General features: G+C 45.8%; 1 protein-coding gene and 1 non-coding gene across 3 annotated transcripts in view; both read left to right on the forward strand.

The window, feature by feature from the left end:
- Nucleotides 1–14,790, forward strand: part of RHOV (ras homolog family member V) — a 22,983-nt gene extending 8,193 nt beyond the window's left edge. The window contains exons 1-3 of one of the 2 annotated variants that reach the window (XM_029236983.1): nt 9,767–12,854; nt 13,047–13,105; nt 13,304–14,668. In XM_029236983.1, coding sequence (XP_029092816.1) covers nt 12,647–12,854; nt 13,047–13,105; nt 13,304–13,747 — 711 coding nt within the window. In that variant the 5' untranslated portion in view covers nt 9,767–12,646 and the 3' untranslated portion in view covers nt 13,748–14,668. Of the gene's footprint in view, nt 1–9,766; nt 12,855–13,046; nt 13,106–13,303 lie in introns of those variants that run through there. The other variant, XM_029236984.1, reaches the window with a different exon arrangement.
- Nucleotides 1,501–1,573, forward strand: TRNAA-UGC. The gene has a single exon. It is a non-coding gene; the product is annotated as a tRNA-Ala (tRNA).
- Nucleotides 14,791–16,298: the final 1,508 nt, after the last annotated feature.

A 16,298-nucleotide genomic window follows, 5' to 3' on the forward strand; every position in this document is an offset into this window, starting at 1 on the left:
AACTCCTTGTATTTCCTCAACTGTAACTGGTGAGGGTAGAACTAGACCATCTCTAACAGTCTGTAGTTCTCTGAGAGCCAAACCCTTCTCACAGTCCATTTAGAGACACTTGGGGACAGCGCCCAGGGAATAATGGTTTTCAGGGCACTGCCTCCAAGCCAGTTTCTATGCTCCTTATCTATCCCTTAGTCTAGGATACATTTCAAAAGATGCCTCAGCCAGGAAGCCTTCTTTGATTATGCGAAACCCAATAAAATCTAACAACCAGCCCTCATCCTGTCTCCAACCTTTTAGATCATAAGACCTGACACTGGACGTACTTGGGAAGTGCCTGCTGAGTTAATGCATGACTTGACACGTTAATGTGCATTTACATCATGCCATCACACTGCATATGTCTGAATAAAACTTGCCTCTGTACTCATCCACGTGGCCTCTTGCAGAAACTGTTTTCAAACTTTTAAAAGTAATGAGATTTTTACATTAAGAACAAGAGTAACAACACAACAACAACAGTAAAATCCAAACTGTTCAAAAAGACCACTAATATGTAGTGTTGTGAGGCTGTGAAGCAACTGGAGCCCATTGCTGGTGGGAATATAAAATGGTGTGATGACTCACAGCCACTTAACATGCACTGACTTTATGACCCAGCAGTTCCATACCTGGGTATTTACCTGAGAGAAAGAAAACATAGTCCACACGAAGATTTGGACACGAATGTCTATAGCAGCTTTATTCATAATAGCCCCAAACTGGAAACAACTCAAATGTCTATCAATAAGAGGGACTTCCCTGGTGGCGCAGTGGTTAAGAATCCGCCTGCCAATGCAGGGGACATGGGTTTGATCCCTGATTCGGGAAGATCCCACATGCCGCAGAGCAACTAAGCCCGTGCGCCACAACTACTGAAGCCCTCGTGCCTAGAACCCATGTCCTGCAACAAGAAAAGCCACTGCAATGAGAAGCCTGCGCACAGCAATGAAGACCCAACGCAGCCAAAAATAAATAAATAAAATAAATTTATTTTAAAAATGTCTATCAATAAGAGAATAAACAAATAGTGGTACATCCATACAATGGAATACTATTCAGCAATTAAAAAAAGAACAAACTAGCCTTACATACAAAAGCGTGAATGAAACTCAAAAACGGGCTGAGTGTAAGAAGTGAGACATAAGAGAGTACACAGAGCACGTTTCTGTTTATTTGAAATTCTAAAACGCAAAAACTAAACCTTAGTGACAGAAAGCTGATCAGTGTTTGCCTAGGACCTGGCATGGGGGTGGAGGATTGACTAGAAAGGAGCAAGAAGGAACTTTTTAGGGGAGATGGAAATGTTTTGTATATTGATTGTGGTGGTGTTGATTATGTAGGTGGATACATTGGTCAAAACTCATTAAATTATACACTTAAAATGGGTGCATTTTAGATGTAAATGATATCTCAGTAGAGTTGATTGCGATATCAAATTTTAAAAAGATCTCTGCCCACGGGACTTCCCTGGTGGTCCAGTGGGTAAGACTCTGCGTTTGCAATGCAGGGGTCCTGGGTTCAATCCCTGGCTGGGGAGCTAGATCCCACATGCATGCTGCACCTAAGAGAGTCTGCATGCCACAACTAAGAGGAATTCCACGTGCCCCAACTAAGAGTCCACACACCGCAACTAAAGATCACGCATGCCACAACTAAGACCTGGTGCAACCAAGACAGACAGAAAAATAAATAAATAAATATTTTTTTAAAAATAAAAATTAAAAAAATCAAAAGATCTCTGCCCAAATGTCAGAATGGATATTAGAGTTTATAAGACAAAAGATAATAAAACAATAGATAGCATGCTTTGTAGCCCATAATTCTTCTTTTTTTTTGTATTTTTAAAAATTGAAGTATAGTTGGTTTACAATATTGGGTTAGTTTCAGGTGTACAGCAAAGTGATTCAGTTATATATATTTTTTCTTCAGATTATTTTCCATTATAGGTTATTATAAGGTATTGAATATATTTCCCTGTGCTATACAGTAAACCCTTGTTACTTATCTATTTTATGTGTAGTAGTTTGTATCTGCTAATCCCATACTCATAATTTATCCCTGCCCCCCTTCCTTTTTGGTAACTGTAAGTTTGTTTTCTGTGTCCATAAGTCTGTTTCTGTTTTGTATATAGATTCATTTGTACTATTTTTTAGATTCCACATATAAGTGATTTCATAATAATATTTGTCTTTGTCTGACTTACTTCACCAAGTATAATATTCTCTAGGTCCATCCATTTGCTGCTGCAAATGGCAATATTTCATTCTTTTTTATGGCTGAGTAATATTCCATTGTGTGTGTGTGTGCGTGCGTGCGTGTGTGTGTATACATATATCATGTCTTCCTAAACCATGTCCATTGATGGTGTAGCCCATGACTCTTATTTTTTTCAAGATTTATTTATTTATTTATTTAGGCTGCACTGGCTCTTAGTTGTGGCACACTTGATCTTCGTCTCGGCATGTGAACTCTTAGTTGTGGCATGCATGCAGGATCTAGTTCCCCGACCAGGGATCAAACCTGGGCCCCCTGCATTGGGAGCACAGAGTCTTACCCGCTGGACCACCAGGGAAGTCCCCATAGCCCACCATTCTTAAGGGGATGACTGAAACGGGGGTGATGGTGGGGCGACAGACGGGGTTCTGTGATCCTGGCTCATTCTTAGCCGTGAGGCCTTGGGCAAGCCACTTAACTTCAATGGAGACTCAGTTTCCTCACCTATAAAGATAATAACAATACCAGTGTATTAGAATGATGACTTTTTGTGTTCCCTATCTGGGTCACAGAAGAAGAAATTCCGAATTTACCTTATCTGACAAATTTGTATTGTTCAGTCTCAGGTGGAGCCATGACTTCATCTGAAAAAACTTGCCCTGTCCCAGAGGAAGATAATTATAACACTAGTGCACCCTTGCAGAGCATTCTCTCTGTACCGGCACTATTCTGAGCATTCTCCATAATTCATGTAACCCTCACAACATTCTATGAAGCAGGTACTATTTTAATCAATCCCATTTTACAGACAAGGAAACTGGGGCCCAGAAAAGACAACAGTTATTAAGGGACACAACCCGGATACCAACCCAGGTGCTTTGGCCCAGAGCCCACGCTCTTAGCCATCAAGCTATCTTGTCTCTTGTTAACAAAAGCATAATTTGCAATAAAGGCAGGGAAAGGAAGTTGATTGAGAAATACTAGCTTTATACAAACTTAAATGTGAACAAAACCCAGTACCTTTCTATCAGCACTTTTACAAAAAATAGTGAAAGGTGATTTCATGGTGGTTTGGAAAATCCTGCTCTGTTTCTAGTTTCAATTGCTGTGGTCTTTCTGAAGAGCAGGCTGGACCTACTAACAGGAGGAAAAAGAGATCTAGTTAGGGAGATGAGCCCTCCTGGGTTTAGCACTGAAAGTTCTGTGTCCCAGGATACCCCCTAGTCCTGGTCACCCTAGGCTAGCTGTTCCCCAGTGAAATAACCCTGAAGGAAAAGAAAAGCTGTGATGTGACCTGGATTGGGCTCCTGCCTCCCTCTCCAGCTCATTTCTCACCACTCTCTTCCTTGGCCAGGCTGAGATAGTTTTAGTTCCAAAATGGACCAGACTCTTTCCCTTCTGGGCGTGATTCCTGCTGTTTCTTCAGGCTGTTTCCAAGCCCTCTTTGCTTGGTTCACACTCGCTCCAAACCCAACCAGGCTGATGAAGTTCAGCAGGTACACACCGATGTGGCCACACCAGTTGTTAAAATATCCACTTCCAGGACTTCCCTGGTGGTCCAGTGGTTAAGAATCTGCCTTCCAATGCAGGGGACGCAGGTTCGATCCCTGGTCGGGGAACAAAGATCCCACATGCATGTCGCAGCTAAGTTCACGTGCTCTAGAGCCCATGTGCCGCAACGATGTGGCCAAAAAAAAAAAAAAAAAAAAATCCACTTCCCTGAGTGTACCCCTCCCCATCACTCTTCCCCAGGAGCCAGCCACTAAAGGGTTAATATCAGGCACACTAAAGATCTTCTAAAAAGCTGCTCCAGCACAAGGACTAGCATCTCTCTGCAGCCATACCAGTTGTTAAACAATGTAAATATCATCCCTGATTAAAACTATGTAAAATGTGAATTTATATAAGCAATGCCAAGAAGAGAATTTGGATGTCATTATTAATTGAATGCTTGTTTATTGGGTCCTCTTTTTGTAAAGTTGCTAATGTTCATAATGATCATCCTCATCATCAAAGGAAAACACACACTCTAGCGTTAACCCCAGGGAGTTGAGTGGACCTCGGTGGTCTCAGGCCCCAACTTCTATTCAAGAGGAGGCTTTGGGCCAGTGGAGCCAGTCTTTGAGGAGAAGTAACAGGATTTGGCTGAACCCAGGGCTTGGCCATTTGGACAAGTGCTTGTGACATCAGGGAAGGTGGGGCTGCCTGCTTATCAGTCTCTTTATCATTTGGCAAATCATGCCTCCCCATTCATTTATTCATTCCACAAAGAGTTGATAAGCTCCTCCTAAGTGGGATGCCACTGGACTGGGGCAGTAAGAGCCAGAAGTTGTATGAGACCCTCCCTGTTCCCAGCTGCTTGAAGTATATGATATGCACACAGGAAACACATAACGTTCTCAAAGTGAGAGAAACAGACAATGAGTTTAGAGAAGGGAGGTTAATGTAGGGTAGAGCGAGGTGGGGAAAGAGGTGAGGCCTGTTTTGTTCATCCACGTGCACTCAGCACTTTCCACAGTGACTGCCCCACAGTGGGTTCGAAAAGAACCTCATGGAATGAAGGAATGAATGAGAACAAACTATTCATAATTCTGCCATTCAGAGGTAGTCATTGACATGTTGGTGCATTTCCGCTTTTTTTTCTAAATATACGACAAATATATTTTTTAATTTCAGTAACTTTGTAAAATTTATTTATTTTTGGCTGCGTTGGGTCTTCATTGCTGTGCGTGGGCTTTCTCTAGTTGTGGTGAGCAGGGGCTACTCTTCGTTGCAGTGCACGGGCTTCCCATTGCCGTGGCTTCTCTTGTTGCAGAGCATGGGCTCTAGGTGCACGGGCTTCAGTAGTTGTGGCTCATGGGTTCTAGAGCGCAGGCTCAGTAGTTGTGGCACACGGGCTTAGTTGCTCTGCGGCATGTGGAATCTTCCCGGACCAGGGATTGAACCTATGTCCCCTGCATTGGCAGGTGGATTCTTAACCACTGCACCACCAGGAAAGCCCAGTAACTTTTTTTTAGTGTAAAATAACATGTTCATTGTAGAAAAAGGAGAGAAAATGATGATAAAGCAACATAATATTAATTGCTAACATGTGTTTAGTGTTCATTATATATCAGGCTTCCCACCCAATGGCGATGAATCTCCATATTTTGGTCTATGTCCTTCATATAGGACTCTCTTTTATTCTAACTGTACACTTTTAAAAAAAAATACCTGGGCTCAAACTGTTTATATAATTTTGTATCATTTAACTTTTTTTTTTTTTTTTTTTTGCGGTACATGGACCTCTCAGTGTTGTGGCCTCTCCCGTTGCGGAGCACAGGCTCAGCGTCCATGGCTTACGGGCCTAGCCGCTGCTCTGCGGCATGTGGGATCTTCCCAGACCGGGGCACGAACCCGTGTCCCCTGCATCGGCAGGCGGACTCTCAACCACTGCACCACTAGGGAAGCCCTAACACTATTTTTAACATTTTCCTACATCATTGGAAGTTCTCTTAAGGATTATTTCAGTGGCTATTTATCGCATCCTGGGGGTATACTGTAATTAGAGGCTGTGGGAAGCCAGCAGGGACTTACTTGTACAGTCTATCCAATGGCAAACAGGGATTCACTATAGGTTTTTTAGTGGGAGGGTGACAGAATAAACTTGTCTTAGGAAGATTGAGCGCACTAGAAATGAGCAAAACAAAGCCAGGGAGGCAGGCAGGAGGTGATTCTTTGGGCAAGGGATGCTAAAAGGAAGAGGGGCGTCAAGTACTTCACGAAAAGGACTGAGGACGGGGGAGGATGGAGAGGAGGGAGTCCAAGTGCATGGGAAGGTTTGGAGAGTATTCGGCTCCAACTCCTTCCAATTCATTAGCTTGAGAGAATTGTGCTACATGATCAGAAATAAGGAAGTTAGAAGGGGAACTCTGTTAATGAAAGGAGAGGGGAGTTCTTTTACATGAACGTTTTTAGCTGGCAACTCCTGAAGGCAGTTAAAAAAAAGAAAAGAAAAAGAAAAAAATACTGGCCAGGGCTTGAGTGCAGAGTCTGGGCAGGAAAGAGTTGTCTGAGGGGGGCAGTAGCAGTTGGGATCAGGTAGATGGAGACGGGGTGGAGAGAAAGACAGGGAGAAGCAAAGGCTAAGCAAGGCTGGATGCGGGACAGTGGGCAGGGCAGGGCCGAAGCCCCAGAGGCAGCCTGATCCTAGAGACAGATGGCATGGAGGGGCTGGAGGGCTGACTAGCAAGATCCTGTTCCCCTGGCACCAGGAGGCTGACTCAGCCCAGGCCGCTGACTTTGCCGCCAGCTCTCTCCCAGGACACAAGTACACCGAGTAGAGAAAAACCCAATTAATTAACTGGAAAGCCTGGTGAGTGTGCAGCCTAATTATTGTATTATCATCAGTATGTTGGTAAATAAGTAGTGTTCTTCCCAGGTTTATTGAAGTATGATGGACAAAGAAATTAAGTGTTAGATATAAAATTCTTTTTCTTGCATCCTCTTTTTATTTCAAAGCTTTCTGACCTGCCCATTGAGTCTCTGGGCTCCTTCTGAGTAGCAAGCCTGATTCGGAGGCTTTGGAGTGGAGTATGCAGAAGAAATAGAAAAAGACTACATGAGGTGCATTTCACTCACAAAGAGCTTGTGCACTGAACTTTTTGAGTAAACTCTTTCTTTTTTGTTAATCCCTTTTTCAGCAATAGGAAAATCATGGTGGTGGGGTACGGGTAGATTTCTTTTGGTTTATTCTTACTGAGTTGAGGTTTTGCTGTAGGTATTCCAATGTATGCAGTAATTTTAAATAAGATATGGGCTTAACAGAAATGCCTAAGAATTTGACCATACCTGAGTGTGAACCTGTGGATTGCTGGTTCTGGGACTGTCTGCCACTTACTAGCTTCTTTGATCTTGAGGCTAGTCCCCTAACTTCTCTGGGCCCCTGTATACTCCCCCCAACACCCCTCACAGACCCCAGCAATTGCACTTGGGTATCATGTGAGATAGGGCAAACTAAAGCACTTTTACAAGTCTAAAGCTCCATACACCTTGTGTTGGACACTTTGGAAACAAAATGTTATGACTGCCGTGATTCAATGTCAGGGCCACGTTTTAGTTTTGTTTTGTTTTTCTGCTAATTAAAACTATTTTATTAATCTTACACTCTCCCTAAGCTAGCTAATTTTTTTTAACTTAGGGCTTAGGTTTTTGGGGTTTTTTTGATACAGTTGACATACAATATTACATCAGTTTCAGATGTACTACATAGTGATTTGACATTTGCATATGTTATGATCACCATAAGTCTAGTAACCATCTGTTGCCACACAGTTATTCCAATATTATTGACCATATTCCTTTTACATCCTCATGGCTTATTTATTTTATAACTGGAGGTTTGTACCTCTTAATCCCCTCAGTATTTCACTCCCTGCCACCCTCATCCCTTCTGGCATCTACCTGTTTGTTCTCTGTAATTACGACTCTCTTTTTATTTTATTGTTGTTATTTTTTAAAATATTTATTTATGTATTTATTTATTTGGCTGCACTGGGTCTTAGCTGCAGCATGTGAGATCTAGTTCCCTGACCAGGGATCGAACCCGGGCCCCCTGCATTGGGAGTGTGGAGTCTTAGCCACTGGACTACCAGGGAAGTCCCTATTTTGTTTTGTTTTGTTTTTTAGATTCTACATATAAGTGAGGTCATACGGCATTTCTCTTTCTCTGTCTGACTTATTTCACTTAGCATAATACCCTGTAGATCTATCCATGTTGTGACAAATGGCAAGGTTTCATTTTTTTATGGCTGAGTAATATTCCTTTGTACATATATACCATATCTTTATCCATTCATCTATCATGGACACTTAGGTGGTTTCCATATCTTGGCTACTGTAAATAATGCTGCAATGAACATTGGAGTGCATATATCTTTTCGAATTATTGTTTTTGTTTTCTTCAGGTAAATACCCAGAAGGGAAATTGCTGGATCATATGGTAGTTCTATTTTTAATTTTGGGGGGAACCTCCATACTGTTTTCCATAGTGGCTGCATCAATTTACAATCCAACTGATAATTCACAAGTGTTCCCTTTTCTCCACATTCTCACCAACATTTGTTATTTGTTGTCTTTTGATGATAGCCATTCTGACAATTGTGCTTTTAATTTGTATCTCCCTTATGATGAGTGATGTTGAGCATCTTTTCTTGTGCCTGTTGGCCGTCCATGTGTCTTTTTCAGAAAAATGTCTATTCAGGTCCTCTGCCCATTTTTTAGTCGGGTTGTTTTGTTTTGGTTTCTTTCTTCGTTGAATTTTATGAGTTCTTTGTATATTTTGGATATTAACCCCTTATTGAATATATTGTTTGCAAATATCTTCTCCCATTCAATAGGCTGTCTTTGTTTTGTTGATAGTTTCTTGCGATGTGCAAAAGCTTTTTAGTTCTATGTAGTCCCATTTGCTTATTTTTGCTTTTGTTTCCCTTTCCAGGAGACAGATCCAAAAAAATATTACTAAGACCTATGTCAAAGAGCATACTGCCCATGTTTTCTTCTAGGAGTTTTATGGTTTTAGGTCTTATATTTAAGTCTTAATCCATTGTGAGTTTATTTTGTATATGGTGTGAGAAAGTAGTCCAGTTTGATTCTTTTGCATGTAGCTGTCCAGTGTTCCCAGCAGCATTTTTGAAAAGCTTGTCTTTTCTCCATTGTATATTCTTGCCTCCTTTGTTATAGATTGATTGTATAAGCAAGGGTTTATTTCTGGGCTGTATATACTCTTCCATTGATCTATGTGTCTGTTTTTGTTCCAGTACCATACTTTTCTTTATTAGTTTTTTTTTAATTTTTAAAATTTATTTATCATTTATTTTTGGCTATGTTGGGTCTTTGTTGCTACGTGCGGGCTTTCTCTAGTTGCAGCGAGTGGGGCTACTCTTTGTTGCGGTGCGCGTGCTTCTCATTGCAGTGGCTTCTCTTGTTGCGGACCACAGGCTCCAGGCACGCGGGCCTCAGTAGTTGTGGCACAGGGTCTCAGTAGTTGTGGCTCACAGGCTCCAGAGCGCAGGATTAGTTGTTGTGGTGCACAGGCTTAGTTGCTCTACAGCATGTGGGATCTTCCTGGACCAGGGCTCGAACCTGTGTCTCCTGCATTGGCAGGTGGATTCTTAACCACTGCACCACCAGGGAAGCTCAGTTTTTTAATACACTTTATTTTGGAACAGTTTAGATTTACAGAAAAATTGAGAAGATAGCACAGGGTTTCCCTGTATCTCACACCCAGTTTCCCCCATTATAAATATCTTACATTGTATGGTATACATTTGTCACAATTAATGAACCAGCATTGGTATATTATTATTAACTAAAGTTCATATTTTATTCAGAATTCCTTGGTTTTTACCTAATGTCCTCTTTTTCTCCCAGGATCCCACCCAGGATCCCACATTACATTTAATTGTCATGTCTCCTTAGGCTCCTCTTGGCTGTGGCAGTTTTTCAGACTTTCCTTGTTTTTGATGATCTTGACAGTTTTCAGGAGTACTGGGCCAGCATTTTGTAGAATGTCTCTCAGTTGGAACTTTTCCGATGTTTTTCTCATGATTCGGCTGGAGTTCTTCAGAGGTAAAATGTCATTCTCATCACATCACATCAAGGGTACATACTATCAACTTGACTTATCAGTGTTGATCTTAATCTTGATCACCTGCTTGAGGGAGCGTTTGTCAGGATTCTCCACTGTAAAGTTATTTATTTCCCCACCCTTTTCAGACTGTCCTCTTTGCAAGGAAATCACTATACACAGCCCACAAGATTGCTGGTTTACACTCCTCCTTGAGGGTGGAGTATCTACATACATTATTTGGAATTCTTCACAGGAGATTTGGCTATTATCCCCCATTTATTTATGTATTCGGTCATTTATATCAGAATAGACTAGCAGCTATTTATTTTATACTTTGGGTTATAATCCAATACTGGTTTATTTTGTCGCTCCAATTGTCCCAGATTTGGCCTTTGGAAGCTCTTTCAGTTGGCCCCTGTGTCCTCTAACTTATCTCCACCTTCCTGTTGTTTTGTTTGTTTGTTTAGCACTTCCTTACTTTCTGTGCTACAAAATGTTCCCAGGCTCATCTTGTATATTTCCTACTCCAATCCTAAAATCAATCATTTCTCCAAGGAGAAAGTCAAGGCGACGTTTTAGTCTTAGCAAATGTGTATCTGACTGGAAGTTGGGACAGACAATCCGTCAGGTGGGCAGGAATAAGACTCAAGCCACCCTTGGGAGGGGACTCTCCCAGCAGCAACAGCCAGAATTACAAGCCCTTAGCTGAGAAATAGATGACTCACCAGCTCCCCAGGTTGTCTCCTCCCTCCCCCTCTTGCTGACAAGACTGTCCCTAAACCAGCTCCGACAGAACGACCTAGGTTCGAAAGTGTCCCCACCCAAGGGGCCAGTGAAGAATGGCCTGTTGCAGGCCAAGTTAGGGCTTTAACCATAGCCAGCTGATACCTCCCCCCATTTGTGTATTACTTATACCCCTTCTACCTGCAGAAAGAAACAGGATTACCTTCAAATTTCAGCTACAATAAAACTATTAAAGCTTGGGTAAAAGGACAAGAGTGCTGTGAAGAAGAGCGCGCGCACGCGCGCGTGTGTGTGTGTTGGGTGTGTATGTGTGTGTGTTAATTTTGTCCCAGACACCTGGGCTGAGGCAACTTCCCCAGGTTCCCTGAATAACAGATTGCTAGCACCAGAAGGACCTTAAGAAATAAATATGCTTCACCTGGCATTTTATAGCTGAGATGGAGCAAGTGATTTCTCAGGAATCACACAGCTAATGAGCTGAAGAAGTAGGAATACTGGGGCACGTCTCTTGATGTCTAGGTCTTTCAAATTCCCATTCTTGCCTCCCTTTCCAGGAGAGCAAACAGAATAGCTTTTAGACCTCCTGGGTTATACAATGGCAAGACAACACTTTGAGGCTTCTTTCACTTGCCAGATGAATAAACTTATGTGGATGTGTCTGAGAAGTCACTGGGGGCTATAGTTAGGGGTTATTAGCATCCCCAGACACTTGGACATAGGGAATGCAGGATGTAGACATTGGGATGCAGAAGTGGATACTGGGGATCCTACCATTTCCCCACAGTCAAGCTTTAAATGGTTAAATCAGCAATGTTCTAGTTGTCCTCAACTTTTGACCAACAGTGGGGGAAAAAAAAGAAAAATAAATAAAAACCAGGGGTCCTGAGACTTTTTTCAAGAGATTTAGAGATTTTGACTTAGGGATTTTTATACTACCAACTGTTTAAGAAATTGGATTATCTCTTTTCTTTAATATCTGCCTCCCAACACTCTCCCTTCCACAACTCATGAATGAGGTGTTTTCAAGGATCTTTGTGTAGGCTGAGATCTTTGTACGGGCTTGGAATGCAGAGAAAGCATTCTGGGCCTGGTGTCACTTGGTGTGGCTGCAGTAAAGAGATGAAATTAGCATCAGGCTATTTTTCACTTGCTCTCTTGGTGACCTTCTTAGGGCTACCTGGGATATCTTGTCTCTGTCTGTAAACTCCTTCTAAGGCAAGGACAGTGTGCGGCCCAGAACAGCATCAGCAAATAGTTAATTACTATGTGCTTTTGATGATAATGATGAAGATAATATTAGGAACTTTGGGGATTTAGAAAATGTTCAACTGGAGGACTGTCCTTGAAGATCCTCCCCAGCTAGCTTCTCCAGCACCCTGAGTTCCTTTAGAGGAGCAGAGTGAAGGTGTTTAAAGCCTGCCTTCAGGCTGAGTCTAGAGGACGCTCTTCGGTGGAAGGGGGTCGTTACATTCCTGCCTGCTGAGTTCACGCCTGCGTGTATCTTCGGCCTCTTCATGACCTCTATATTTTAAAAAAATAATTCATTAATTAATAAACTTATTACCCAGACTTTTTTATACTCGTACAGACATGTCTAGTTTTTTGTTTTAATTTGAACAAAGGTTTAATTTGAACATGCTGCATTATGTGTTCTGCAATTTGCTTCTTCCTCCTAACAATAAATCCTGGATATCTTTCTCTGCCAAGATACCTAGATCTGCCTCATTTGGGCGAGTCTTTGTCCTCATACCTGTGTGATTCTCCGAGCGTCATTTTTTGGCCTGCCTCTTTTTCTCGGGGTGTGAGAGATTGCCTGACCTCTTGCGGTACGCTGCAGAGGGAGGTCCTAGAGGAGGCCTGGAGGGTGGGCGGGGCCCGAGGCCGCATGGGATATGCAGATGAGGTAGGCGGGGCCCCCCATATACCCGCGGTTAGCTGCTGGCGGGTGAGCCGGGTCTCGGCAGATTCAGTCAGAGGCAACCTACGGACCTTGCTTCACCGAGCACAGCGGAGCCTGGTACCCGGCTGTCCCGGGAGCGGGCCATGCCCCCGCGGGAGCTAAGCGAGGCCGAGTCGTCCCCGCTCCGGGCCCCGACCCCTCCGTCGCGGCGGGGCAGCGCGTCCCCAGAGCTGGGCATCAAGTGCGTGCTTGTGGGCGACGGCGCCGTGGGCAAGAGTAGCCTCATCGTCAGCTATACCTGCAATGGGTACCCCGCGCGCTACCGGCCCACAGCGCTGGACACCTTCTCCGGTAATTTCAACGGCCCCGGCGGCCGCGTGGCAGGGGCTGGGGTTGTGCACCGGGGCTGGGGCTGGCGCTGAGGCGCGAGTGCACTGAAACCGCCGGGGAGGCTGACGGGAGCAGGCCCCGAGGTGGCGCTGGTGAGGCCTGGTGGGATCCTGGACGCTGTAACTCAGACTTTCCCCTGCTCCTCCTCTGCAGTGCAAGTCCTGGTTGACGGAGCCCCGGTGCGCATTGAGCTCTGGGACACAGCGGGACAGGTGAGAGGAGTAGGGAGCGGCCTCTGCTGGTCTGGGGTGAGGTGGGCTGGAGGCTGGGAGGACCCCAGATCCATCAGGAATGGAGAAGGCCTTGGGCCCTTAGTTACGAGTCTCAGTCTCCAACCTCAGGTGACAAGCGGATTCCCGCGTCCAGGGGTAGGGAATAAGCCTACTAATGGCCTGGCCTTTCCATCCCAGGAAGACTTTGATCGCCTTCGCTCCCTCTGCTACCCGGATACGGATGTCTTCCTGGTCTGCTTCAGCGTGGTGCAGCCCAGCTCCTTCCAAAACATCACAGAGAAATGGCTGCCAGAGATCCGCACTCACAACCCCCAGGCGCCCGTGCTGCTGGTGGGCACGCAGGCCGACCTGAGGGACGATGTCAATGTACTGATTCAGCTGGACCAGGGAGGCCGGAAAGGCCCCGTGCCTCAACCCCAGGCTCAGGGTCTGGCCGAGAAGATCCGGGCCTGCTGCTACCTGGAATGCTCTGCCTTGACGCAGAAGAACTTGAAGGAGGTGTTTGACCTGGCCATTCTCAGTGCCATTGAGCACAAAGCCCGGCTGGAGAAGAAACTGAACGCCAAAGGTGTGCGCACCCTCTCCCGCTGCCGCTGGAAGAAGTTCTTCTGCTTTGTTTGAAGAGCTGTGGCAGCAAAATGATCAGTAGGCCAATGGCCACAGACTTCTAGAACCTGGGGCACGGGGCCTTTGAGGGACCTGCTGGCAGGGCCACGTCACCCCCGTGGGACTCAGTTCCCATATGAACACTGTGGCAACACAGCCTCCAACTGCCCACTCTTATGTGCCAGGGTGAGCCTAGGGCCTGGAGGAGGGAAGGCTCTGACTTGGTTTTCTGTGGATTTCTCTGACTTGGATTTCTCAAGTACAGAGAAATCCCAGTACTTTGATTTTCATGGGATGATCCTAACAGTGTCAGCTCCCTCCAAGCAGTTTGGGATCCAATACCCAGTCTCTTCTCATGGGCCCTTAGGTCAATCTGGCTGAATTAGGACCACTCCTGGTGGTCCCCACCTGCTCCTTGGCACAGGGGTGAGGAAGAGCCTGGGGAACAGCTGGGCATCTAGGAGGGCTAGAAGGCATCTGGCCCTGAACTGGAGAGAAGTTTAGGATGGACTGGGTAAGACGGAGGTCAGTGAGAGATTGAGAGGGGTCCGAAAGTAAAGGCTTGGAGCCTTGGGACTGGAGGCAGGCTGGGGAGGAGGAGGCAGATGAGAGGGCTAGGCTTGGAAGGAAGAAGAGAAAGAAGGAGAGCAGAGAAGTGGGGCAGCTGAGGAGCAAGGCTGCCACCTGGGCTGTCCTCAACCCCCAAGGCCAGGGAGGGTAGGGCTGGTCCCTGGGAAGAGCTGGGTCTCAGTGCTCCCTAGGCACTGCCCAAACTGGCTAGGCCAGGAGTGGGGCAGGAAGTGAGAGGCAAGGCCCAGCAAGAGGAGGGGGAGGAGCTGCAAATTGGAGCCTGAAGAAAGAAGGGGCTTTCTCCAAGGTCACAACCTAGAAGATAAGGCAGTGCAGAGTCTGCAAATAAAGCCTTAAGTTTCTGAAGCTGCTGTCTGTGTCATTTCCTGCAGGAGTCAGCACACTGGTCCCTCAAGGCCCAACAGTTTGGATGGAGGCAGGTTGAGTACCAAAGGAATGAGGCTAGATCGAAAGGTGCGGGCTGGACTAGATGGGACAGTGTGATGGGAACTGGACTGGGGGGGGTGGGTTAGGGGCTCCCCGCTTGGGGCTTAGCTGGTTCCCAGGAAAGCTAGCGTGGGAAGCAGCCTGGAAACGGGTTTCCCCAGGTGTCAGCGCCAGAGCTGCTTTCCCATGACCTCACCAGGCGGGTGGTGCCCCTCCCCTCTCCTCCTCCCTTCTAGAGCACAGTGTTCAGCGCTGGGCTCTGGGGCAATCCTGAGCCTTCTAACCTTCCTGCTCTGATCCTTCCAACAGTCCACAGGGCCCAGGGTCTCAGGTTGGAGTGGCCCTCTGGTTCAGACCCTGAGCATGAAAGGACCCCCATATACAGCTTAAACCTCAACCGCTGGCCAAACTTCTTGGACTTGAGTTGGTTGGACCCAGTCTTCAGCCTTAGCACTTAAAGTCCACATAAGGACCCAGTGAAGGTCTGGATGCCTGTTGTCAGCAACTTAAATCGAAGATTGGTCCCAGAAATCCTTTGAGAGTGAGCATTCATTGATTGAGGACTTGGAGAGGAGCAGGGATCCAGAGAACATTCCCTGGAATTGGAGCTGGAAGGAACTTTAATGGGCATATTTGTGGGGGGCGGGGCACCACTTTATTTTACCCATAAGGAAAGAGAAGCTCAGAGAAAAACGGTAATATCGCAAGTGAGATATTATTACTAAGTGGCTACAAGAGCACTTTGCAAACTCCAGAGTAGGTACATGGGTGTTATTCGTGTGGAGAGGTATTTCCTGGGACACCTGGAACACCTGCTAGGCAACTAATGGGCCAGGTGAGCACTCTGTCCCTGCGCAGCTCCCTCTGCAGGAAGCTGTGTATGTGAGAAACAGCATATGGCTGAGGGACAGAAACCCTAGCCAAGTGAAACCTCAGATAATCCCCAAGTTTAGTTTTACCCAAGACTGTCCAACTTCTGTCCCACCTGGGCCCACCCCCCAGAACTCCAGCCACCTGTCTCCTTTTGTCCCCTTGCCCCCTCAGGTGGAGGTGCTGAGCTGCACCATTGCAGCCAGGTCTTGATGGGGGTCTCACACCCCTGCTCCATGGCCTGCCATTACCTCAACCCAGCCTGACACACTCCCTTCCTGGTTCAAGTTCAGGCTCTAGCATCAACCATGACCTTAGGCAATTTTTTTTTCCTTCTCTGTGCCTCAGTTTCCTCATTTGCAAAATGAAACACTCAAGACTCTGGATTAGAGGTTTTCAAACTGCTCCGAGGGGACTTAAGAGGTGCCATGGGTCAGGGGAGGAAGCCTCGTTAGGTGATCTTTGGGCCGCCCCACCTCCAACTACTTCCCTAATTCTCTAATGGTACCAGCACATCCACGTCATTATGTCTCCTCTCCTGCTGGGTCACTGAGCCTTATCAGCCTCGCTCCTACATCTCTGCCACTGCCGCTTCCCACTCCAGTCTCCCTAGCGCTGCTTCCTTATCCTCTGGCACCTCCCTGACTCAAGACTGTTAGTACCTCTCATTGCCTGCAGT

The sequence above is a fragment of the Monodon monoceros genome, unplaced genomic scaffold, assembly GCF_005190385.1.
Source record: "Monodon monoceros isolate NGI ecotype Baffin Bay Population unplaced genomic scaffold, NGI_Narwhal_1 Super_Scaffold_21, whole genome shotgun sequence".
NCBI classification, from domain to species: domain Eukaryota; kingdom Metazoa; phylum Chordata; class Mammalia; order Artiodactyla; family Monodontidae; genus Monodon; species Monodon monoceros.